The 26,061-nt window shown below is 41.8% G+C and overlaps 2 protein-coding genes across 6 annotated transcripts in view; one reads left to right on the top strand and one right to left on the bottom strand.

Moving 5' to 3' along the window:
* The window catches only part of CCDC146 (coiled-coil domain containing 146), a 69,651-nt gene extending 58,324 nt beyond the window's left edge, over nt 1–11,327 (top strand). For both annotated transcript variants that reach the window (XM_019283580.3, XM_010395659.4), the window contains 5 exons: nt 411–639; nt 5,942–6,070; nt 7,551–7,688; nt 9,013–9,261; nt 10,162–11,327. In XM_019283580.3, coding sequence (XP_019139125.3) covers nt 411–639; nt 5,942–6,070; nt 7,551–7,688; nt 9,013–9,261; nt 10,162–10,329 — 913 coding nt within the window. In that variant the 3' untranslated portion in view covers nt 10,330–11,327. The remainder of the gene's footprint in view (nt 1–410; nt 640–5,941; nt 6,071–7,550; nt 7,689–9,012; nt 9,262–10,161) is intronic.
* LOC104686882 (gamma-secretase activating protein) overlaps nt 1–26,061 on the bottom strand; it is a 69,784-nt gene that overhangs the window by 13,037 nt on the left and 30,686 nt on the right. For 2 of the 4 annotated variants that reach the window (XR_005604612.1, XM_039571641.1), the window contains exons 23-30: nt 25,393–25,454; nt 23,787–23,882; nt 19,313–19,383; nt 18,660–18,754; nt 17,427–17,546; nt 14,949–15,010; nt 12,937–13,041; nt 12,695–12,788 (exon numbers count right to left, since the gene is read on the bottom strand). Coding sequence is in view for 2 of the 4 variants with exons in the window: in XM_039571641.1 (XP_039427575.1) it covers nt 12,695–12,788; nt 12,937–13,041; nt 14,949–15,010; nt 17,427–17,546; nt 18,660–18,754; nt 19,313–19,383; nt 23,787–23,882; nt 25,393–25,454 (705 nt within the window). In the remaining 2 variants the exon portion in view is untranslated. Of the gene's footprint in view, nt 1–11,745; nt 12,093–12,694; nt 12,789–12,936; nt 13,042–14,948; nt 15,011–17,426; nt 17,547–18,659; nt 18,755–19,312; nt 19,384–23,786; nt 23,883–25,392; nt 25,455–26,061 lie in introns of those variants that run through there. The other 2 variants (XM_039571639.1, XR_005604613.1) reach the window with 2 other exon arrangements.

Genomic DNA, 26,061 nt, shown 5'->3' with positions numbered 1-26,061 from the left:
TAACTATTATTCAAAAAATACTGTAGCTTGGCTACTGAATGCCTTGAGAACTTGCAGCCTCCTGCTCTGTTTGTGCGTTATGCACAGAAAAGGTATCTGCAAAAATGCAGATTATCTAAAACTGTCTGATCTTAATCCATTTTTAAATGCTGTGGAAGGCCAGAAGACCTTAAAAATTATGTGAGAGAAAAGAGTAACCTTTCCAAGAGTTTGTTTCCTGATTTTAGCATTGCAATTATTTTGTTACTTATTTAAAATGCTGCCATTAGATTAAAATAATATTTGTGAAAGCTTCATATAATTTCACAGATTATTACTATCTTCTAAGGTCACTTTTTGTGCTTTTGAATGGAATACACTGAATATGAGTAAGTTTTTTAAATTATCTTTTAATTTTGGCCTTATTTCAGTGGTCTTTTGCTCAGAGAACGAGAAGAAGAACTAGGCCTTTTATATGAAAAAATAAAGAGGCAAGAGATGTTGTGTAGAAATGGAGATATTAAGATGCAAGTTATGGATGAAAAGATCAGTTTTCTGAAGCTGAAGGTAGCTGAGAAAAAAAGAGAGATTAAATTGTTTTTTAAAGAGCTCCCAGTGAGGAATGCCCTGGATGCACATCTGGTGAGACTTCAGATACAGGTTGGTGTTAAAAGAAGCCTTTTTTTACTATCATTCTGTATTTTAAAATTTAAGGTGATTTCATAGAAGAATATGTATCTGGATGTACAAGGTTTATTAAAACAGCAAGTTTAGTAATACACCTGTCTAGGAGAACACTGATACATGTTTTTAACTTCACATATGTGAGTTTCTACACTTAAAGAGGCTCATGCTCTTTGTTTCACACATGCCAAATGTTTCCTGGGTATGGAATCCCAGCTAACCCACCCCATAGTCTGAAATGTCAGTATGACTAAGCTGGAGAATGGGAGTCATGGGGGATAAATGGGACTGTAGATAAAATTTGTTAATACTGTATTGATGGAGTAGGTGGAGGGGTGGGAGATACACTTAGACCATCAAATTTCTAAAATAATAACTCAATTCACACTTGACCCTGAGCCTACTCTGGAAACTCTGCTGCCTACAATGATATAATCCACATATATTTTCTTCTGCACAAAAACAGTGTAAGTTTTAGTTCTAGTTACAAAATAGCATTAAACAGCTAACAAACTGCAGTGCTTGGGACATTCTTTCCTTGCTTTCTGAAATGGCTCATTTACTTTTGACCTTATCTCCAGATGGTAATTTTTCCCATACATACTCTGTTAGTGCCTGCACAAAATCATAAATTAGGGTGTACCATTGCCTTTCAAACTCACATCGATGGGAGCTGTGACTCACTGTTTAATAGTGCTTGCACTATTCTCTTACTTCTGGCCTTTTGAAGAAATTTTATGCTCCGTTACAAGAATAAAACATAGTCCAATACCTCATGCAATTCATGCCCCAAAGGACTTTACAGGGCCATCACATATTTAAACAATGAATCAAGGCAGTATTAAAAAGAAAAAGGAAAAGAAGACTAAAGGAAAAAAAAAAATCCAAAAAAGACCCCAAAGTTTTCAGGTAAGGTTTAAAACGAGAATGAGGGTCACTGAGTCAAATACAGTAGTAGCAAAATGCAGATGATTTTTGTGAACTGACAGGGTCAATCATGAAACTTTGCTTTTTCTGTTCTAAATTCCTGCAACTTTCTCCTTCATGACGATAGTTCATGTGAAACCTAAAATCACTGTTAAAGGGACACTATTGTTGCAGGTGCTTTAAATCTATTTGCAATGTTGACATAGAAGTACAAAGTAGGAAAATACAGAGTGGTGTGATATTATACATGCAGTAGTCTTAATAAATGTTCCCAAGTCAGGGATTTTCCAGTGAACAGTGGCAAATAATCGGTTATCAACCTTTAAAATTTAACTAGATGCTGTGATTACTAAATATTACATGGTTCAAACTGGCTGTTAACTCATTCATGTCCTTATGCTCAACCATTTCAGCATTAATACTCCCACTGCCAACAGGAATTAAGTCCAATGAGAAGTTTCAGATTGTTTGGCTTTATCTCCATGATTTAAATAAACCATGAGCTGAATCTGAATTCTGGTGTTGGTTACCAAATTCAAATTGTTAGTTCCTGTACTGATTACAGATTTGACCCCATGTTGAAATCTGACTCAGCTTCTGTTCAGTTATCATGGCCACAGACTGTCTGGATTAGGCAGGCTGAATCCTGTACCTGTGCCTCTTTTTTCCTCCCCTTTTCCTACCCTTCCTGCCTCCTTCAATCTTCAGCAATACCAGACCTCTTTGAAGCAAGTGCTAGTAACATGGACTAGGTATTTTCATAATATCAATGAAAAAATTGAAATCAGAAATATTTACAGACTGCAAAAACTGACCCATAATCTTAGCAGCTGTAGTGCCCATTGAGAAGGGGAAAAGCCCAGATCAGGGCTGTGTGCCAATTCAGCAAAAACAAACACTTCACCTGGGTCTCCTATATTCCATATGAGCTGCTTAATCATCAAAGTGATGTATGTTCCACTTGTATGTATGTATGTTTTCATCAGAAGCTGGCTATTTCCACAAAACATTGGTGAATAGTGTAGCTAAAAATATACCATCGTCTGAAGCAGGACCAGACCTCTTCTAAGCAAGAGCTAGTAACATGGACTAGGTAGGTTTGTTACCATCAATGTAAAGATTTAAAAATAGAAATATTTACAGGCACTTCTTTACACAAAAAGTACCTGGTGAGACTGTAAGGTGGTTTTGACTGGGCATAAAAGTATGTAACTTTTAATTGGGACTGCAAATCAAGGGACTGGTCCTGCTGACTGAAGTGACCCATAAAAACTAATCTGCCTTCATCCATCAATGGGCAATACTTAGCATTAGTCATTAATTAGTCCAACACGTAGACCTGCTGAGCTGTCACGGTGACATAGATGGGACTTTCATGCCTTAGAGTTCAGGCAATGTACAAGGACTGTCAGTTTATTTGAGGCATTTGGCAACAACATTTGTCCAGGTTTTAACACAATCCCATGAAAATCTCCAGACTACATATCATCATCATAGAATAATGGGACTAGTAGAGAGATAAAGAGTTTGTCTAGGCAATCTGCACTGACACCAGCATTGGATTGCCTGTCATTCCTGAAAGGGCTAAGCTCTCCTTTCAAGCCACCACTGGCAAACCAGTTTTCCCAGCAAGCTATCCCAGTCTTTCCTTAACAGTGGAAAGATTTTCTTGACCTTTAGCCTGGATCTTTCTTGCTATGGTGGAAGAATATTGGTTTGTATTCTGTTCTCCAGGGACATGACAAACGGGCCATTCTTTTCCTTTCTGCAACATTTCATTTTCCGGAAGGATGTTAATCATGTTCCTCTCCCATCCTTTTGCTAGGCTACACAACCTTGTTTCTTTCAATCAGCTCTCAGAGATTTTTCTTAGCTCATTCTTGTCCTGCATTTCTTTTATTTTTGGCAATATGGTCTTTATTTGTCTAGAGGTGCAGTACCTGGTACCTGTGGCTGACAGTGAAAGGATTCATGCAGGCATCTTGCAGGTTACCTTCCTGCTTATGCATCCAGGTATGGTGGCACCTTTCTTGACATGACACAGCGATTCATCTTCACGTAAATGTATGTAACAACCAGACCCTTTTTTAAAGAAAGGGCATCCAACCAGTTGACTTTGATTCTGTGTTTGTACAGGCAATTTTTCCTGCCTACATGTAGCAACTTACATTTTTTATTTACTATTATCTTTTTGGTTCAGACCTTTTTTCAGACCAAGGTAATTTTGAATTTGAATCTTTTCCAAAAAATACTTGCAACCTCTCTGAGCTTAACCTCATTATACTGATGAGGTATTTACTGCATATTTTCATCAAGAATCCATTTATTTTCTTGTTTATGAGAATATAATATGAAATATTGAAGCTGTATAAAAATCAGAACGACTATTTGTCATTCGTACACCTGTGAAATTATCATAGTAGACATTGGTCTGGTTTGGCATGACTCAACACATCCATGTTGGCTGTTATCCCTACCTTTTTTCTCTTCTCGATATCTACAAAGAAAACTTAATAATGTGTTCCAGACTTATTCTTCAGAAAGTGATCTATGGTTCCATAGCTCCATCCCTGCCCTTTTTTAAAATAGGTCTTGTATTTGCCCTTTTCTAGTGCTGTACATACCTCACCTACTTTCTCTGAGATTTTAAAAAAAGGACTCAATGTCCACTTTTTCAGACCAGTTGCTTTATCTAAACAAGTGTTCTCTCCTGTGTGCTCATCCTTCAACAATTCCTCCTGACTAAAATCCAAGTAGCCTCTCTTCTAGAGCCTTTTCCTATTCCCTGTATCAAATCCACTCTAAGAAAGAAAGAAAGAAAGAAAGAAAGCATTTTTTAAAAATTTAAGACTTAGAATCTCTTATAACTTAGATAAAGTCTTGTCCAAGGAAAACACTACAAATTAGGAAAAATATAAAGAAAGATGCCTGTAGTCATGTTACTTAAGCAGACACAGAATTACATGGTTATCTCTAAATCCACTTCGATACTTTTGGATTGGCTTTCATCTGATCACTTCCAATTCATACTGCATTTAAAAGTAAGGCTAGTACTTACATTTAACATGAAATTTTTTATGGCTTTTTGGACAGTGGCTTTGCTGCAATAGTCCTTCTCTAAATTAACTATTCAGTCCTGAAAAATTTTCCTTGGTGAGCTGCCCCTAATCTCATTAAGATACCACTGCCTCCAACAAGGCATTTTCCCCTGAGTTAGTGGTTGAGAAATTTGGACCCAGATAGAAAAGATCACTGGAAGCATAACTGCATCCTGCTGTTTGTACTGGCCTTGCTTTTACATTCTTCCACTCTGTGTATTTTTGGGCTTGAGTTTTAGCTATTTGTTAGCAAAATATAACTTTCAGTACCTAGCTATGTTCAGAATCATGGTTTGCTGAGGAAATTGTTCATTACACTCATCTAAGGTTTTTACTTTAGCTGCTTTTAGACAAAGTGTACAGGGGTGAGTTGTGTGGTGCTTTTTTACTAGGAAAAGAAATATTTAAGAGTTCTGGTAATGTTGCCCTGCCACCTGAGAATATCTGTCAGTTTTCTCTTTTGTGGTTAAATATGACTTGTTAGCTTCCAGTGACAAACCTCATCCTGGCAACATCTAAACATTTAATTTACATTTTGGTGACTCTTCATAACTGTGAGAGCCTATGACTGCGTATTTCCATAATCAATCATCACCTGCAGTGGATGGTTAACATTTACACTTGGGTAGTGTAATGTCAGCTCACTGACAGACAGCCAGGTGCACATCAGAGCACACAGCCCTGCCACTGTCAGTCTTGCAAGTCCAAACATGAAAAAATGGCCCCAGTGACTCCTTCAGCGAGTATTTATGCTGACCCTGGATGTCCCTCTAGCATGTGCTGGGAAGTGTTATTCCATGGGAAGGTCTCACACGAGAAAGGTCAGGCAACACCTGCCTCTGTGAGTCCCGAGGGTACCACACTGCTCAGTGTCGCCACTGAGTCACTTCAGGACGAATGCCTGGGAATGTTAGTGTACAAAACTTGGATGCCTGTAGGGATGAGACTTTCAGTGCTAACCAGCAGGGAAGCAGGGCCTTCTATTGTATTCCTGAGGATAAAAACCAAAAAGTAGCCCGAGGACCAAGAAACAGGTGGAACTCAATTTCTGTCAAACAGCAGGGTTTCCTCTGTCCTGCAACTGTCACACTGTAGTTCCCTTTTAAAAGAAAATGTAAAAATGATTCATAATTTTCTGTGTTACCTGCCCTCCTTCCCAGTACAAGAAAACCTTGTCTGTTGAAGTCTCCAAACCAAGGTCTGATGATAAGTTTGGTGGGAATAAATAACTGTTGAGGCTCTTTGTTTGCTAGTATTCCCAATGCAAGGACAAGATTAAACAGCTGGAGGAAAACCATGGTGATGCCACAAATGAGAGCAGAAAGCAAGAAATGGGAGGGAAGGACCCATCTCCACCTGAGCTGCTCAAAAGGATCGAACAGGTAATGTCACTTCCCACATCCTGAGCTATCCTGCTGTGCTTGGCCTCTTACAAAACACAAATAGTGTCTTTTATTTTCAAAATAAATTTTCTGTGAGAGGAATTAAAGTCATGATTGGCTATTTGGAACTCCATCCCAGTGTCTGCTTTCCAGGTCAACTGGACATGGGACATTTTGACTTCTTCCAGGAGAGGCTGGGGAGGGCAGGGGTCTGTCAGGTACCCCTGACTCTGCAGCATCCTCTGCTGATTCCATTCACATCATTGGCACTTCAGTGCAGACCCACCTCACTAGGGGAAGGCACAGAAAAGGCAGCAGAGGGAGATAAATGCAGAATAATAAACTGCTAACAGTCTTTGGTAATTGGCAGTGAGCTGTTCTAGCACTATCCATGGGCTGTGAGCAAGAGGCAGACCTGCCAGCCTCTTAACAAAGTGTGCTTGTGCGGCACAGAATCAAACACTGCCCCCTTGTCAGGGCTGGGCTCTACTGCTTTGCTTCCCTGATGAAGAAGGAACCACTGAACAGAGCTTGGTGGAAGCAGCAGCCAGGCCAGCCCAGCAGCTAACACCTGACTGCAGCACTGCTGGTGACTGCCCTGGGAGACTTCAAAGGGAAGCATTAGGTCCAGTGGAAAGCCAGTTTCAGAGCCCTCGGTATGGAGGGGAAGAAGGTAAAGGAACATTTTCTTATATAGTTTTGTCTTTCCCATTTATAGAAGCACAAAACTCCTCCTGCTGCGTTCAGTGTTTGGAGGGGATTCGCAAAAGGTTCTGAAGGTGTGAGGGCAGTAGCAGCAAGCCCTGAGCACACCTCAGAGTCTTCTTTTGAAATCCAATTTGTAAAGACAGACCCTGAGCATAACTGCTTGAATTACCTGAGCTTTTTGCTTTACTGTCCCTTATTCCTTGGCAGGAGGGAGCTCTGCATAGCCAAGCAGGCCACAACACAGCCTGCTATCACCAACCTGCACATTAAAAAGAAACATTTCTTGGAGTTATGATAACTTTAAATGTCTATTTCAATCTCCTTGGGATTTAAAGTCATTGTAGTTGTAATTTGTTTATGGAGCCCATATTTTTTTTAGCATGAGGAGGGAAAAAGTATTTAAAGCAAGAGCTGAAACCTTCCATTATGGTGTGACTCAAGGAACCAGAAGATTAAAAAAAAAATGATGACTAGAAAAAAGCTCCATTGCTTTCAAGAAAAGCACAGTAAGGCAGTGACAATGGTATAAACCCCTGTCCCCAAAAGGGCACGGTCTGATATGGAAGAATTGTATGACTGACAGTAACCAACTGAACCAATCTGGGCCTGCTATTTGGCAGAGAGGGCATAAGTTTTGAGAAAACTAATGGTGAAGCTTTTTTTTTATTGCTGTTCACTGGTATTATTTCAGCAGCTCAAGGCAATCACAGAACACTTTGTGCTGCCCCTTCCCCTGTCCTTTCCTTACACCGTGTCTTCGTTCTTACTGCAGATCGAGGCAGAGCTGCTGCAGAAGGAGCAGAGACTGCTGAAGATAGATTTTCTCTGCGAGAACATTTCCGATCTGACGGACAGAATCCGTGCCATGGTGGAGAACGGCAAGCAGGACATGCTGCTGTTCACCAGGAGGGTAAGAAGGGCACTGCATGCTCTGCTTGCCAGCCTGTACAGAATGAAACAGTATCTGGGCAGAGGTGATTCACTTGCAAATTACAAAAGTGGCTGGCAATGTTGATAGGCAAATCATAAATTAGTCTTCAGAAATTACAGACATGAATAGTGAATGTCCTCGCTTTTAAAAAGAAAGTTGCACCTTTCACCAAATATAAGATTAGGACTTTCTGAAGTAGATGCTTAGAAACTTTGTAGGATCCTCCTTTTGCAAATATACTTAACAGCTTTTCTACAACAAACATGTCAAAGGCTAAAAGAAAATAAAGGCAAAAAAAATAAAGGAAGGCCAGGTAAATTCTACTCCAACATACAAAAAGTTGAACTTGGTATCTGGCTCAAAGTACTTTTGTTGTTCAGTTAGGGAGAATCACACAGGAAACATGGTTTCCAATACAGTTTTAAAAATATAATTATAGCTATTTGCTTTTAACTGCCAGTAATATTGTTTGGGAAAGACCAAAAATGCTCCCAGCCCCCATATTCCTAATGAAAAAGCTGCAAATTGAGCAGAGCTGAGGGAAAGTCAGAAAAAAAATGCTAAGTAATTAATGTAAAACAAGGCCAGAGTAGAATTTTTTTCCTTAGATGTTAGGTTTGGCACACATGAAAGCTCAAAACAGTTTTTTTAATAATTAATTTTAAATACACACAGAAATATCATGGTTGTTAACTGTGTTTGTGAAATGATGGCCATGGGCTAATAAATTACTGTAAGAATGGCAGTGTGCCAAAAGTTGCATTCACAAGTGCTTTGACTCTCCCAATTCCCTATTAGTCACTTAAAGAGTATTTAAGTTTTGTTGGTTTTTTAAAATCATCTTCAGTGAGACTCAAGGATTCTTGTCACATTCCTTTTCTGTTTGTCCCCCTTCCAAGGATAATGTCACAACCCATAGCCCCTGCATCAGCGTTATTACTCAATTATCTTGTAGTAATTTGGCTTATTCCAGCTTTATTACAAAGTTAATTATGCATAAACTCAAAGAGAATTGGGATCCCAAGCCTTTGGGGGCTGGGGGAGTTTTACTGTCCACCTGAAAAGGACAAGAAGCAAAGACAAATGTGCTTTTCTTGTATTGGAGTAACTGTGACTTCTTGAGCAGCCAATTTCTTTGGTTCTAAGTGATCACAAAAATTAAGTCATTTTCAAGTATTCAACCACTATTTAAAACCTTGTCAAGTTGGACTTATTTTCACATGCCTAATGCTGCCCCAAGTGTCATGCCCAGTGAGTGCCTAAAGGGAAGCCCTAACTACAGTGCAGATGTTTTGCATTGCAGACCAACGAACTGCAGAAGAAGATAAATGACAAAACCCTGGAGATAAGGGCTCTTTTTGCAGAGTTATCCATGCAGCAAGCGCTTGCCATTAAACTCCAGCAGGAAATCAGAGACAAAGAGAAATTTGTGATGACTGCTTCATTGACAATAAGTCAAGGCCTTCCCGCTCCTATAGAAGCAGAAGAGAAACGGTGGAAGATAGTACACAGTGAGAAGATGCAAAAAGTAGCAGCTGAAGCCAGAGCTAAAGTAAGTTTTTGTCATACATTGCAAGAGCTCCAAGAGCCAGTGCAGATGACAGTACAGACAGAGAAAACTACTACAGTGGGTTTGTGGAATTTTAACACTAGTCTGGCAACACTGCTTAGAGCTGGTCATTGAATCTTGAGGAGATCATATACTAGAAGCCTCACCTTTGATTATAAAAGTAGTTTGTGTAACTATCTTGTGGCTGAAGGGCAGGACAGCCATCAGTGGAATACTACTTTTCATTGGATTTCAAGGAAAAGCTGCAAAATGTGGAGTGTAGGGTTCAGGAGAAGTAAGTTTAGCGTCTCCCACATATAAGATGCAATGAGCATCAGATCGGAAGCAGCAAGAAATTGGATTGCTGGGTAAGAGACTGAGGTAGGCAGGGCAGCATGGCAAACAGTGCTTCAAACCCTACCCTGCTGGACACTGCCTCTGTCCTTGAGATGGTCAGTGATCCCAGAGCAGAGAGCTCCTACAGAATAATAATGGTTTAGAATAAGAAACTTCTGTCATGAAACATCTTCTCATGCTGTGACTCAAGTTTTCTTTCAGTGCTGTGGATAAAGGCTCACTGCAGTAACTATGTTCAAGAACAGAATTGTTCCTCAGATGTTCTGTGCACAATTATTACAGCTTTTAATAGCTCGTCTCATCTGTTTCCTTGACAAATAACAAAAGCATGACAGGCTCACACTGTCTACTATTTAAAAGGACAAACTCGCATCTGCAAGGTCAAAACCTCATGCTTTCCTTTTAATACCATTTCAACTTTCCTGCCTTGCCAGGGATTAGACTAATGGTATTTCCTTTGTCATGGATTTTGTACACTGGCTCGGGAGAGCACTGGAGTTTTAAAGCACACAACCCCTGTGTGACCAAGCTGTGTTTCTCTGACAGCACCCTGCAGAGGAGGAACAAGGTGCAGTACCCTGCCATGCCCCCACTATCCCGGAGGAGGGGAGGCTCCCGCTGCTGCAGCCCCACGTGGCTCCCCTCAGACCAAGTGAGCCCAGCTCGAGTCCCAGACATTTCAAAAAGCCTCCTCCAAAGCTACCTGAAATCTGAACAGACAGCGCCTGAAGCAGGAGAGACCAGCACCAGCTGCTGGATCACAAGAGTCAGCAGCATTTACACTGCACTGAAGGAAGATCTGTAGGTGTTCAGCCAAATTCCATACTGAAAACAAAGTATTTGTTCATGCCAAAAGCATAGCTAACTAGTCGGCGATCCAGGGTCCATTCTCCAGGTAGCCCAAATGCAGTGCAGTATTTCCAAGTGTTAAGAAAAGTGAGTGATCCTCATGCTATGCTTGTTTTTTTTTTTTCCAGGTGAAGTTTTATTGCATTTGAAGATATGTTATAATACATTCATTAAAAAGAACAGGCTAGAAAATCTTCTCTTGTTATTAATATAATACAAAGTAACCACCGCTTATACACATACACCAACCAACATGGCTTTCTGCAGTCTGGGACTGGAATTTACAATTCCCAGAGAAATTCTAATTATATTGAAAAAAATATTCCTCCCCACTCTGCAGTCACTGAGACAGCTAAACCTTCGCGGATGGCAATGACAAGGGAGTGACCATGAGCTCGCCGGGTCACTCCCAGGAACTGCATCTTTTTATTTCACTGGTAAGGAGCAGGGAGCATCAATGGAAACTACTCAAAGAGAATATCAGAGGTTGTTTTGAAAACCTCCCAAATATATCCAATTTGATGAGTTTCTCTAGTTTAATAGTCTGGAATTTTGTAGTTTTCATAAAATCCAATAAAGGCTGCAGAAATCCTGCATGGCACAACTTGGCAATTTTCTCTGTGTAGCAAATTGCTATTACCATTTTAAATTAATGTCACAGTTCAGAATTTAAAACAAAAGAACAAACAACACTGGCTCAGTTACATATGAACAGAAGTTGAAAACAAAGGAAAAACAGCCTGCCTAATTTCTTTCTGAAGCTGAGGTTTGAACTGTAACACTAGAAGTTGTAAAAAAGAATTATGTAAAACTCTGTCCAAGCCACTGTTAAAATAAATTTCTAAAGCTTTTTCCTTATCCTATATTGCTTACAATATATTATACATATCTTTAAAAAACAACAAAAAACCCCACAAACAAACAAACAAACTCCCAACAAAATCTGTCACATGCACTTTAAGGAGATTATATTTTGTGCTAATTACACAAGTGAAAATATTAGAATGCAGCTCCAGAAGCAGAAGTACCGTAAGGTAACAGACACCACCACAAGGAATGAATACCTCCTTACTCATGCCTGACATAAAAAGTCATTTGTTATTCTTACCTGCTTTACACAAACACACCAAGAAATCCTTTTATTAATCCAAGTAAACAGTTACTGGTTCTTGTTACTGTACAACTGGACTGCCTTTTCTAGCATTGTCTTGTTAAAAGAAGTGACATTTATACCAATTTTCACAGCGTGTTTTGATACCCGCTGTTGTTCCACTTCTTTGACCACTTCAAAATGAAACCACAGATAAATTTCAAACCTGAGGTTATGTCAAATGCACTTCTCTAGGATTTATCTAGAAGTCAGTAATTTCAATCTCAGTATGTTGGACCAAACACCATTTTGAGTAGCTCACGTCAGTACTGGCAACTACCCAAAACTGCAGGTTATTTGGGAAACAACATTGCATTTACATGAATACTTTTACAGAGGCACCACAGTTTGACAGCCTTCTTCAACAGCACGGTATTTCAGGAATATTTGAGGCCCAGAAGTGTCATAGTGTGCTTGAGTGCTGTTTCCTCTACAAATCTTACATTTACATGGTCTTGTTTTTCACATGGATGCACACCTAGAGAAACATGGTGAGGAAGTATTTACAAAATTGTACATGCTTCTGTACACTTACAGTCCTGCAATCTATTAAACAGCTTCATCTACAATACCAAAAGATAAGGGCTAATAGGACTGTGTTTTCATGTACCCAAAATACCTACAGCTTTCAGTGGTGCCTTTTGGATGCTCATCCATGGCAAAAACTGTCCTATCAGTGGGATGTAAGTCAATTGTATCCCACACAGAGGGAAGACTCTCTGGAGGCTGGACTTCCAAACCAATTCGACACTGGAGATCCAAACCCAGACTGAAGCACAGTGGCTGTGTTGGTGGTAGTGCATTAAATGCCCCAGGACACATGCTCATATAATGCTACATGGTTTAACTCTCTTTCCTCCCCAGATAGCAGGGGGAGGAATACACGGAGAATGTATTCTCCCCATACATGGAGAATCTTGGCCCCTGACACTTTCCTTCAGCAGAAAGACAACCAAACCTATGTGTTCAGACATCACTGGAGTTCTAATAACTCAATTATGTCACTATAGGCAGAATACATCTGAGTGAGCATCAGAGGGTAACGATCACTGGTCTTCCGAAGTACAGAATTAACATTACCTTGATTCTCTATCTCTGTCAACATATTAGCCAGGTAGTTCAGTGGCAAAAACTCCACAGGGACTGAGAGTCTCTCAGGGATAGGCCTGCTGCACTACAAGGGAGACCATTTCAGGTTAGTTCACAAAGTCACACAGTACCAAGGTTCAGTGTTTCTTTAGTGTGTTATAGTCCACAGAAAGCTCAGGAATCTCAACACTGTCAAAGCATAAGATTTAAAAACACGGCCTCTGTGCCCTTACCTGCCTGTTTCCCAGCTTCTCAAGCAAAAGTTTCACGTATTTCCGTGCAATTAAATTTGCATTTATTGGATGATTCCAGTACTGGCGGACCTTTTGACCAAGAGCCTAGTAAGCAAAAAGAAACCCCAAAAACCTGAGAACATAAACACGAGACAATGGAAACTTAAGAAAATGGAGAAAAAACCTGACACAAAATCCACCCTGTAATGCAGATGTGCTTTCCTTTCAGACCCTGATGACACAGAGGTTATCATGTTCTGATGGAAGGAAGCCATGGAGCCTTCCTTTTGTAGCCAGTAACTAAGAGATCACAATATGCTCCCAAAATGTGGGAAATCAAAACCTCGTCGCTTGGTCTTCACCTCAATTGGTCTGTCCCAGTGCCACTGTTCCATGTACTTAAGTATTAATTGAATCTTTATCCTTTACTGTGACTGATTTGAACCTATTCTTCCCCCAGAGAATAATGTACATGCCCCATTCCTCAAGGCTCATTCAGGACAGGGCTTCTCAGGCTCAGTCTAAGGAAGCTTAGACAAGCCGAACGCTGACAAGGAAAGATACTGGGAACAGAAGTTTCGATCCTGTTATCCTGGAAACTGATAACATTGACTTACATTCCCAGAGCCAAAAGAGATTCAAAACCAGGTTTCCCAAAGCTTCCAATCCCAACCAATAAGCAAAAGAATAGGAACACACTGAAATGAGCTCCACCTTCTGCTGTTTTCCTTGTGTAGATCTTCCCCTGTCCCTCCCCTTCAGCTGCACCGCAATGCAGACAGCTGTTCATTTTAGTAAATGCTGTACAGTTTAATGGTGCTTAAATCCTTGCTTCTGATGAAATTGAAGTCATCTACTGCATGTAACCTGCTCAAAATAGTCTGAGTCACCCCAAAGTGACCTTTCTGGCAAACAGACTATTCCCAGCATTTTTTCCCAACGCTGTAAATAGATACAACAAAGCACTGGTCTACTGTGCATAGCTAGCAGTAGTTGTTCCCTAAATCTCTCCCAGCTCAGCCCTTCACGTCAGAGCGTGGTTGGAATGGAGTTCCCCACCCACCAGGCCTGGGGCTGGCAGCTCAGGGGCCCTGTGCTGACCCCAGCTCACCAGCCCTGGCCCAAAACAAGACACAGAGGACAAAGAACATCCTGTGGAGATCTCCTTCTCTACCCTTTCTCAAAACAGCTGCCAAATAAAGAAGCCTTTGTTGGAGGAAAACGCCAGCGGCACTTCTGGCCATTTGAACTCTAAGTGAAAGCTTACGAGCTTAATAACGAGCAAACAATGGGCAACTTATGTGAGAAAAGCCTGTTCTGCAGCGAGGCATTCCCCGAGGGGGATCCCTGGTGTTCCTCTGCTCCCTGACATCTTGTGTTTCCCCTGCAGTCCTGTGCTGTGCACTAAGAGCAAAAGGGGAGAAGGAGGAGTGCATCTCCCATTCTGCTAGAACATTTTATGAAGCGCCAGTAATCAGCTCTAGCCTGTGGCTACACAAGTCACCTTGTGAATAGATGAGACTGTGAGGTTTAGCTGAGGGGAGATCTTGTAATTCATCCCTGCCACAAAGCTGTGGTACAGTAGGATTTTACAGCTTTTACTCTACCAGCTTTTGAACATATTTTTTTAAGTGTATGGAACCAAACACAGAGGTCACAAGTGTGGAAGGCCCTGTGGATGCTAAAAACCCCACACAAAACTCCCATAAACCCTCTTTAAACCCTCATTGCTTTATGGAGATGAGTACTCAGCAGAACAGTGTCAGTCTTGTTGACTCCTGTAGGGTACTGAAGGCTTGGTAAAACACTATGGACAAATTTATAATTTAAGTTATCAGGGTATCCTACAGGCCAGGAGCAGCAGATGAAGAAACTATGGATGTTCTGGTTATATTTGAATCAGGTTCTATTTGAATTACAGCTGAATCTTTCATTGGTTGGACCCTATGTATAAGGAGGCATTTCCTATCAATTCCAAAATCCAAGAAATTATATCCAAAGCCATTAGTTACCTCAGGAAGCCTCATGACAATACTAAACTTCAGCTTTTCATTCTGTTCAGTGTCATCCAGATCTATAAGCAAGAGGCAAAAAAACCATATCAAACAAGTAGTAATCACATAACTTTCAACTTTCACTGAAGACATTCTGAATAAACATCACCTCTGTAATGAAATGAAAATTTCAATTTAAAGTAAGGACTATTATTTACATTATACTACATAAATAAGGGCTGTTATTTACAGTTATATAATTTATACAAATGTATTTCTGTATATTTGTACATAACTTCGCCATTTTATATAAAAATTTATACAGTAATTCAAAAGTACTTCGACTAAGTACAACTCCCCAAGTTTATAATATTTCATTTATAAAGACCAGGCACAGATTGATACAGCATATTTTGTTGTCCCTTTTCTTGGACACTGGAGAAATAGCACATCACTGGGCACAGCTGGCTGATGTTCAGCCACCACTGACCAGCACCCCCAGGTCCTTTTCCCCTGGGCAGCTTTGCAGCCGCTCTGCCCCAGCCTGTGGCGCTGCCTGGGGCTGTTGTGGCCAAAGGGCAGGACCCGGTACTCGGCCTTGTTGAACCTCACGAAATTGACCTCAGCCCATCAGTGTGGCCTGGTTACACCTGTCTGCAGAGCCCTCCTACCCTCCTGCCCAGCTTGGTGTCATCTGCAAAATGGCTGAGGAAGCATTCCATCCCCTTGTCCAGATTACTGATGAAGGTATTAAACAAGACTGGCCCCAGTACTGAGTTCTGGGGAACCCCACTGGGGACCAGCCACCAGCTGGATGTAACTCCATTCCTCTCCACTCTCTGGGCCCAGCTGTCCAGCCAGTTTTATCCCCAGTGAACAGTGCTCCCATCCAGGCCATGATCAGCCAGTTTCTCCAGGAGAATGCTGTGGGAAATGGTGTCAAATGGTGTAAAGTCCAGGTAGACAACAAACAAAGCCTTTCCCTCATCCACTGTGTGGGTCACATGGTCATAGAAGGAGATCAGGTTGGACAAGATGATCTGCCTTTCACAAACCCATGCTGGCTGGGTCTGATCCCCTGGTTGTCCTGCACATGCCATGTGATGGCACTCAAGTGATCTGTTCCATAATCTTCCCCAGCCATGAGGTCAGCATGACAGGCCTGTTCCTCTTGTCCCAAACATAAAGCAAAAGCTGAGGGCTGGATAGCAGACCAACTTCCGGTTGGAGTTTTAGGAGTTCTCCTGGGGTTTTTTTCTGTTAAAGGAATTTTCCCCATATGTGTTGCTAGGGGGACAAATTGCTGGGTAATTAAGAAAAACAAAAGACCTGGCTTTGAAGTGGGGTGCATCTGGCTACTCTTTTGTTTCACCTGGGTGTGCGGACAGTTGGTTCCGGCGTTTGGACAGAGAGGGAGGCTGCTTCTTGGGCTGCTTTATTTCCTTCTGCCAGAGAAACCCTGGGATCCCAAGCCCGCCTTCCCTGCCCTACTGGGAGCTGGGCTGTGGCCGCCCTGCCCCCGCTGTTGCTTGGAGCCTTCGCTACGCTGTAACCCCGCACACCCTGCCTGCCCAGACCTCTGGGGGGTTCCCCGTTTGGATACACCTCATCTCCCACCCGGGATTTGTGCTCGTCCCTGCCGTTCCAGCCTGCTGTTCCAGCCTGCTGTTCCCGAGGGTCTGGCAGACACCGGGATCGGCTGCCCAGGGGTTTGTGAAGCCTTTGTCCCATCCCTTCCCGGGATCCCAGGGCACCAGTGCCGCGTGCTCCCCGAGCTCGCTCCGGAGCGCCCCCTGCAGCCGCGGGGGAACCATCGCACCTGCCCTGCTCACCGGGAGCCGCCAGCGCCCCTGCCGGCTGCGAGCGGAACTGCACCCGAGGGGAAAGGGCCTGACAGCCGAGAAGGCTGGGACTGGGTTTGTGATTGTTTGCTGTTACTGCCATAGTTATTGCTGTTTGTTTGACTGGTTATACACATACAGATACATAATAGTAAAGAACTGTTATTCCTATTTTCTACATCTTTGCCTAAAAGCCCCTTGATTTCAAAATTAGAATAACTCGGAGGGAAGGGGGGTTGCATCTGCCATTCCAAGGGAGACTCCTGCCTTCCTTAGCAGACACCTGTCTTTCAAACCAAGACACTTCCCCACACACAGGTGTGCAATTTCATAGAGTCACAGAAATTCCCCAACAAATCCTATGATGATCTTTAGTATTTGCTTTTCTAAGAACTCTCAAGTGGAAAAACTACAAACTCAAATTCTCTCCACAGAGACATTTCTTTGTGTGCTATGGTACAGCAAATCACATAGCCTGAGCCCTGACTTTCTCCTTTCAGGTAGGCAACACCATCAGCTACAGCCCTCACTGAAACAACACTCTAAGAAGAGCTGAGTGTCCTGGGCAGTAAAGCCTGTGTCCAAGGGGAGCAGCTCCAAGGACAACACTCCCAATTAGCTGCTGGTAACAAATGAAACACGATGTTCACTGTACCTTTCAGCAATTTCCTGACACACGTTTCTGTCAATTGCAAGACCCCATTGTCAATATAGTGCAGGAGGGTGTGCAGAGGGAGACATCGAACACCAAGACCCAGATGCAGAGTGTGAAAACCTATGAAAGAGACAAACTTGTTTAGTACAATACGTATTTTTTTCTAATTCTCTATTGGAGACTGGCATTACTCTAGCTAAAGCCATCACTTCCCTTAACTTTCTGATTGTTTCTAGTTGGTGAAGAAATCAATTTATTGAGTCATGTAGTTTTATTTAGACATCTTCTAAGTCCTCTCAAGCACAAGCTTGTCAGAAAGAAGAATGCTAAGGGGACTGAAAACAGTCATTAAAGTTGTACACTGTCACTAAATGTCTCCAAGTTTTATATCTGAATTGTTCTATTAATTTGGTTTTTATCTCCCTCTCTCCTCCTAATTAATCAAAACCTGAGGCCTCACCACCCTCAGGATGTCGCTGCCACCCAGGCACTCCCACGGGCAGTGTTAACACTTCAGCTTCTCCTTTAACACCAGCCTCATGATGGTCTTGTTATCAGGTAACACTACTGTGTGGCAGCATTTGTGCCCACACAGACTGAGGGACAAACTCATACCAAAAGCAGTTTCTAAGACCGAAGACAGATCAGTTAATAAAATCCAGAAAGATTCAAACAGAATTGGAAAGCATTAAGATGTTCAGATGTCAAGATGTCTTGCCCTAATGAAAATAAGCAAGTGCTTTGAAAATGCTGTAAACAATTATGAGGAGCTCTAGGAAGTGAGTCTACTATCCAGACCAGCTCTTCCATCAAGGCTGGAAGTAATCCCTTCAGGATGAAACTGAAAATTATTAGCAGGGCAACAGCATGAGAAAAAACACTCTATTTGCTACAGGATAGAATTTTCCCTTGTAGCCCTTGACACTGAAGTCCAGTTGTCTAAAAATACATATATGTGAAAGGAGTCTAAATCTTAGTTCTAAGATAAGACTGCACCCAAGCATTCCACTGGAAACCTCTGTTTAGTTTTCTCTGTTTCTAGTAACTATTTAGTTTTGCTTCATTTCACTTGTACAGGTTTATCAAGGGCCTTCCCCTCTATAACTGACTTGAATAGATGTCAATACTGCCAAAGCTAGCTTGACACATGTGCTGCAACCAGTGCTCTGCTGGGAAGAATTTATAGTACTGCTCTCCTCACTTATGATTAAAACAGTAAACCACAGAACTTACCAGGAGGTAAAGGCATGCACATGCCATTTGCTGCTTCCAGAATCCGACTCATGATGTGGAACACCGCAAACTCTCCTGCACTTCCTTTCTCATCACTGTAGTTAACAAAGTAGCAACACATTAAGAACCTAAGGTGCCCACATTGTCCTGGAGAGAGCGTCAATTTGCCATACTGGCTGTGCACTGAATGCCTGCCTTTGGGATGAAGTGCCATGGGATGCTGACTTGTTTACTGTGGTGTCTCACCCAGCACCAGCTGCCCAGTGCTGCAGACACACAAAGCCTCTGTGTCCTCCCCCTGTTGCTGCACATTTACAAGGCTCTCAGCAGTACCTCTAATCAGCAGCAACAGGTGAAAGGGTGCTGGTGTAAGTGACCTGGCTTTTATAGGTGTTTAACACCCACTACCCAGCTGAGGACCACTCCAAACTCAGCAACTTTGAACTCCGGCCATAACACTGCCTGCATGGTTAATATTCACACTGGCCTAGGGAGGGCCAGCAGGATCCTTAGGAAGAGCAAGTGACAGTCACACTGACACTGACAGCAGCACAGGCACTGATTGTTCAAAGGCGTACTACTGTTGATGACCAAAATCATTATGCCCATATTTTAAAAGGCAGGCTGAAAACTTTAACAAATCACTTGCTCACAAGCAGAAGACACAGGAGTGAAGCTGGTATCTCCTCCAAACTTCTTTCATTATTCGATGCACCAGATTCAGCTAAAACAAAAAAGAGAAGACAGTGTCCAGAAGCCTGCGTACAGCAGGCCCTTGCCCTTCATTCATTCCACACACCAGTTTGTTAAAAACTTCTCATGGGACTCCTACTAAGTCTTCACTTTTTTTCCCCTAGCACCTTAAAATGTAAAATTATTAAAATTCGAATTGTAATGGAATTGCCCTATTCCAGAAGTTTAAAGTTCTTCCAGCTCATCAAAGCATCATGCAAGACATACAGCAACTGAACACATTCTGCTTCTTGGAGATAACTGGTCTCATGCTCTTGCATCAAATTCTCAAAGACCTTTTTGCCATCAAAGCAAAACCAGCATGTCCAAGTGGCTGAGCATTTGGCAAGGAACAGTCCCAAAGGCTCAGCAAAAGTGGCTAACGTTGGAGACAGTAGAATGCTTAGTTTGCCAAGAAAAGTCAGCAGGAGGAATCACAGATCTAGTCCTGGCAAGGAGGAAAGTTGAGACAAGCAAATGCCTCTCCTCATCTATTGAGTTTCCTTTTTGTCCCCAGTGAAGTGAAACAATCCCTTGGCCCATGTGGTTGTTCTTCATGCTCCCAAACTGTCAGTCACCACACACAGTCAGCATATACCAAAGCCACAAGCCCTGTTCTCACTTAGGCCATCTCAGCTTCTGCAGCTGAAAGAGAAACCACACATGAAAGAGCTGAAATAACTTCCTCATCGTTGTCATGTGTGACCACTTCCACATCTCAGTAACACCACTGAGACACTTCCTCTGCACCTTTTATCTCTGGCCCTCAAAGCACAGCAATCAATCAATCCCAGGAAACTCAGGAAACGAGTCTGACCCCTGTTCTGCAAAGAGGTGTCACAAGAAGTTAGGAACCCTTTTTCTCCCTCCAGATGGTCAGAATCCAGGAGTGTTTTTTCCCCACTTTCTTTTCCCCTCATAGGCTTTGCCCTGTCCAGTGTCTGACTTGTCCCAGGCTCTGAGCAAGAGAGAAACAGGACACGCAGGAGAGGTCCACATGCAAAGGCCAGAACTGGAATATTCATCTTCAGTAATGTTCCTTGGCCAGAAAGCTCTACAAGGTAGCACCTTTCCCCTCCACCAGCACTTGAGCCAGGCTTGCACAGCTGCCTGATGCAAAATAACTACCTAATATTTGCCATCTCCACACTTCCTAGATGCAGTGGAAAGATCCAATTTAATCTCTCTGGAATATGGCAACTTTCCTAGGAAATTAGTGATTTCCAGTTTCCAGAGAAGGGTCACAAGAACCACACCTGCTGCTGGAATGAATTTCACCTCTGGCCAGCACAGAGGGTGCAGCTAAGGCCTGTGCATCAGGAGCTGCAGCTGGATTTGAAGGATCAGTGTTGAACTGAAGGTTCTTACAAGTTCCAAAAAGCACCAATTATTCTTCGTGCAACACAAACATTTTTCAAGAGTATGCTACTCCAGAATGAATATTTTTTGCTTAACAACACAGCAAACAGTACAGCTTTCACAGGGCACAGAAAGCTAACAACTTCTTAAGTCATAGTCATCCAAGCTATCACAACATACTTGAATCATAAATACATGAATGTTTGTGATGTGACATCCTCACTAACAGCACATCTCGCTTTGGAGGTCAACATCTATCCTTGCCATTGTAGAAAATACATACAGAAAGATAAGCCGTGTCTCAAACTTTTTTTTCAGAAAGTAACACACAAGATAATGTGCATGAGAGAAAGGCAACATTATCTGTCTGATGGAAGGGGCACAGGCAGCATCCTGTCCGAGGTTAGCAGTGGGTGTCTGGGGGAACCAAGTTAAGAGCTCCACCCGTACCAGGCAAGGCCATTTTCACTGAGTAACAGATACACAATATGAAGTTTTTTGGGGCTTGTACGTGAAGCCATTTCCCTTGGAGTGCTCTAAACTAATAAGAAAACACATGACCAATAGCAAGACAGCACATGCAGGAGGGCCTTGGCTGATGCTGCTGTCACCTTGTCTTCAAACATCTGCAATTCCAGGCAATGGTGCCAAGGAAACTGAAGTTCCACTAAAGGAATTGTGTGCTCAGCTCCTATAGCTGTTTCTACAGGAAAGACTTTGAAGTGGTCAAAGAAAAGAACCAGGAGCAAAGGAGAAAAGAGAGTGAGACAAGGTCTTGCTGTCTTTCAGATCCCCTCCTGTGCAGCAATATGACACAGTCCTCTTCCTCCTGAGGAAACTCAAATCCAAATGGTGTCTGTCTTCTATTCCTCTGCAGCTGAGCCCACATCAGAGGACAGCTGGCCACAGACACCAGGGGAAAATGTACAGCTCCTGAAATGACTTGCAGAGACATTTCAGCAATTTATTCAGGTCTGCCTCCTTCCCGTGCCACAGGCTGCCTGCTCACCGTGCCTCCCCTTCCACTTGCTGCCAGGGCAGCAAATGTCACACTGCTTCGGTAAGTTACTGCTCCCCTTTCCTGCCTCAATGAAATCAAAAGAGTGAGAGAAACAGATATGGAGTAAAGCTAAGATAAGTGATTGGAGAGGAGAGAGAGCCTGTGGACATACAACAACCACTGCAGGAGAGGTGGCACATGGACTGGGAACCAGACACGCTCCAGCTCTGCAGAGCTCCTCAGCAAACAGGGAAGTCCCACCGAGATGTGTCATTCACACTTCCCCACATTATTTCTCTGTATACAAGAACAGTTCTGGGAAAGCAACCAGCCCTTGCCTGTTGTTTCATAAGAAACACTCAGTGTTCCCAAGTCTTGGCTTCTCTGACTTCTGCTGCAATTGATTTACACAGTGACTACACACCACGGAGCCTAATCTCAGCCACTCCTGGGCTCCTGAATGCAATGCAAAATATTTTATGAAAGCTGACAAATTTCAAGTCTCTTTCTGTTTCACTAGTTTCAATAGCTCTGCTACTCACTACTGATGGTACAGAGATCTGTGGGAAGACTCAAACCAGTTAATTACCCTGAAGAACTCTGAAACATTTAGGATATAGAAATGTTTGAGATGTAAGAGTTTCTAATTAGGATGAGGGGTAACACAAATTTAAAAATTAAATAATTTCTAAATATTTCCAAACAGTATCTAAGGTGCACCAGCAAAAGCAGAAGCAATTTCGAGAGGCCCATTATCTTTGTTTACAGTAGCTTTTCTAAGAATAAGCCTGTCAGTTGAGTTGACAGAATTAGTCCTGAGAGTTTGCTTGTGGGGAGGACTAAGATTTGTTTTGCAAGACTTAGTCTACAATAATTAAGCCTTGCAGATCAAGGTTGAATAGATGTTTTCAGATTTTTTATCTTAGTTTTTACTAAAAATGAACAAACTGTTATTAGAAATCAAATGAAAGGAGAATAAATGTTCCACTTGTGTTCTTTTCAGCACCATTTTCAGCTTTGGTTCACATACTGTTCCTATTTTAATCAGCCACCAGTTTTAGTTTCTTTCCTACACAGATACATAAAAGTCTGCCAATTACCAGTGAAACAACTTGTGAAGTTGTTAGAGTGAGGCTTAAAAAGTCAGGAACTGCAGTGGGGCTGCAGTGGTTCAGAGAACGCTGTGACATTGACAGTGCAACTGACTCATACAGGACTTTGGAAGTGATGCAGGTATCAGTAGCCTCAAGGAAGTTTCACAAGGTTTTCATCCCTAGAAAACAGCACTGTGGGGAATTTCTACTGAATACTGGGGCAAGGATGGCACGAAGAACAGGATTTACAGTTGTCGTGCAAGCTTTTGGGAACTCTGCATTCTGCACTTAAAGGACATGATATTGAGACAGACAAAACCAAGTACATAACTTCTGTACACAACAGTTATGGGTTTTGTAGCTTTTTTTCTTTTTAAGGTCTCTGAAGAGGATAAAAGACAGAAAAATAAGAATTTGGAAAGCAAATTTTCACAGTAGTTTACAAAGATTTCTTCACACAAAACTGTCTCCTGTCACATGCACAGCCCACCAAAGGCACTGTGTAGGAGTGGTGCTGATTTACCCACAAGTCAGACTGTAGTGACATCTTTTTTTGTTCATTGGCTACTTCCCCTGGTGGCACTTTCATTATTCAAGACCTGCAGCAATGTGTTCTACAGGAAACCAAATGGATCTAACAGCTTTAAACCTTCAGGATGAGCTCCCATTGTATTTCTGGGAGTAGAACATATTTGTAGAAGCTGTAACGGGAACAGTTTCTTCTGTATTCTGAGTGACTGGTACAACTCTTTTAATAATATTTAAATAATATTAATTTCCTTTATCAATATATACAATATTAGGCTGAAAAATATGTTTAAACATCTTAAAAACAGTTTTTTCCCACCAAATATATGCTATATACAACTGCTGCACAACCAAGGATCTACAATCCAACAAATACACACTTGCTCAGAATAGTGACTATGAAATCAAACTAACCAGGTTTGCAACATAATCCAAAACTATTTGGTCAATCTTCTTTTTTCCAACATATTGTAGATGTCTCATAAGATGATCCTTCAGCTGAGCAACCATCTAAAAAAAAAGCCAACAATTCAGTATCCCTGGGCATCTTCAAAGAGACACAAAAGCTGCAGCAGGTGCAGGGCCTGATCAATAGGCATTGGCTCAACAAAACATTTCCCCATTACAAAACTCTGGAGTGAGATCCCAAGCTACTGTACAATCTTGCTAAACTCAGCAGCAGATGTGAATATTCAAAATGGTTACTTGGTGCAAATTCAGCAAAATGAACGCAAAGTTGAGCTTTCAATGATACTGAAGAGAAAAAGCTTACAGCTCTCACACCCCTCTGTGTAAAGCCAAGGGAACAGGGTGAAAGAAGGATTTAAATATAAATATTGAATCCTGAGAACAGAAATACTTGTTACAAACAAATAAACCTGAGATTTTATGATAGAGAAAACTAGCACAAGTACAATTTGTTGTAGTTGCCAAGAACCTGAGAATCAGAGTGATTAATGGCAATTTCAGGTTAAACATTAATTGTGAAGTCATTAAAATTGGGTATTTGTTATCATGTAGTCCATGCCGCTCCCTATTCCTTTCTGAAACATTCGCTGACCTCATGCAGCTTCAGATTGCAACTCAAGTCCACGCTGGCTCTTTGCTGAGAATTACTAAGAAGCTCAGAGTGAAACTGGAGCAAATAAAAATCTCTGTCTGAAGGAACTTACACGTAATCTCAGTGTGTCAAGACAGCAATACAGGTATGAGGAAGGCATAGACAAAGGACAGCAGTGACCTGCTATTTGGATCTGTCAATAAACAGAGGGGAAGGAATGTAGAGAAGCTTCAGAGAATGAGAGGCAAAACTTGGAAACAGGGAAACAAGATTGCAAAGAAGGAAAGTTTCCCTCAGATGTGAACAGACAGGACAGTGTTGATCTGCTGTTCGCTGCTGAGATCTTCTAGTGCATGCTGAAGAGTTAGATGGTTTTAAAAGTAAGAGAACAAGGGATAAGCCAAGATGTGTATTCAGACAGAGGGAGGACAGGTACAGATTTGAGACAGGATTTATTGCCCAGAAGCAAATAGATGATAGATCCTTTAGGGAGATCCCTGGTGAAAACAGTGCAAAAGAGGAAGGGACATCAGAATGGCCACAGTAGTCTCAGAAGTGAGGCAGAAGGAAAAAGAAACAGTAAAAAAGGTGTTAAATCAGGGAGCAAGAAGATATCTGCTCATCAAATTGAGAAAAGCTGTGTGGGGGAGGAATTCACTTTTATATGTTTTAAAGGCATAAAGTAGTCCAAAAATAGCTGACAGATTAAGATGACCTCCCAGTCTCTAGCCAAAGTTATACTGGGAAAAAGCATTTTGACAAATCAACTTTCTATTCCTGTTTTTGCCCTATGCCTTATGATGACCTGCTAAGATGATAACTCTAAAACTTAGGAAATGCCATGTTTGCCCCATAGCTACTCTGAGTGAGCTTCCACTCAGCACTGGAACTTAGACGGTGACTCTTCACACATCCGTGGAGCGTGTGCGTCCTCTAGTGCATACTGACAAAAGCACATACCAGTCCCATGAGCAACTGCTGCTGATAATCCTCCTCTTCAAAGAGAGGTACCAGCCTCGCCTCTGAAATAAACATAGCAACAATCATTCAAGGACATGGCACTACAGAAATATCACCAGAATTCAACCAGCTTCAAAAGTACTTAGGAACAGACAAGCAAACAGAAGTTGTGGTTTGATCTACTCAGCTACAAAACTAAGATAGTGAAGAACCATGGCCTGCATGAGAGAACTGAGAAATGGAATAACCATTTATCTGCCATCCACTACTTCTTTTCTTTGATATTTAAGTAAGAGTTATCACAGTGTGGTGACTCAAGAGAGTAAAGAGGCACAGAGAACCTTCTGGTAACACCAGTGCTAATGCATGTGCTGCTTAGATCTTGTCATTTACAAACAAATGAACTATAGCAGCTGCATGAGTTTTCCAAGGAAATGGCTAGACAGAAAGTAAATAGTCCAGGGAATCACCTCCCACTGATTCTCTCCCATGGTCTGGCTGCTTCTGTTACTCAGATTTGCAGACCACTATGAAAAGAACACAACTTTTCTAACTAAGTGGAAGGAAATTGTAGTGTCTACTGGAATTAATAACCTGTATTTCCTAATCAGTGCTTCCTGTCTACTAAAACAAAGGAAGAAAAACAATCTTCTATTTCATGATATAGAT

Source organism: Corvus cornix, chromosome 1A (genome assembly GCF_000738735.6).
Source record: "Corvus cornix cornix isolate S_Up_H32 chromosome 1A, ASM73873v5, whole genome shotgun sequence".
NCBI lineage: Eukaryota > Metazoa > Chordata > Aves > Passeriformes > Corvidae > Corvus > Corvus cornix.
The sequence above is the reverse complement of the archived record's forward strand: the minus strand, read 5'-3'. Positions and strand labels throughout refer to the sequence as shown.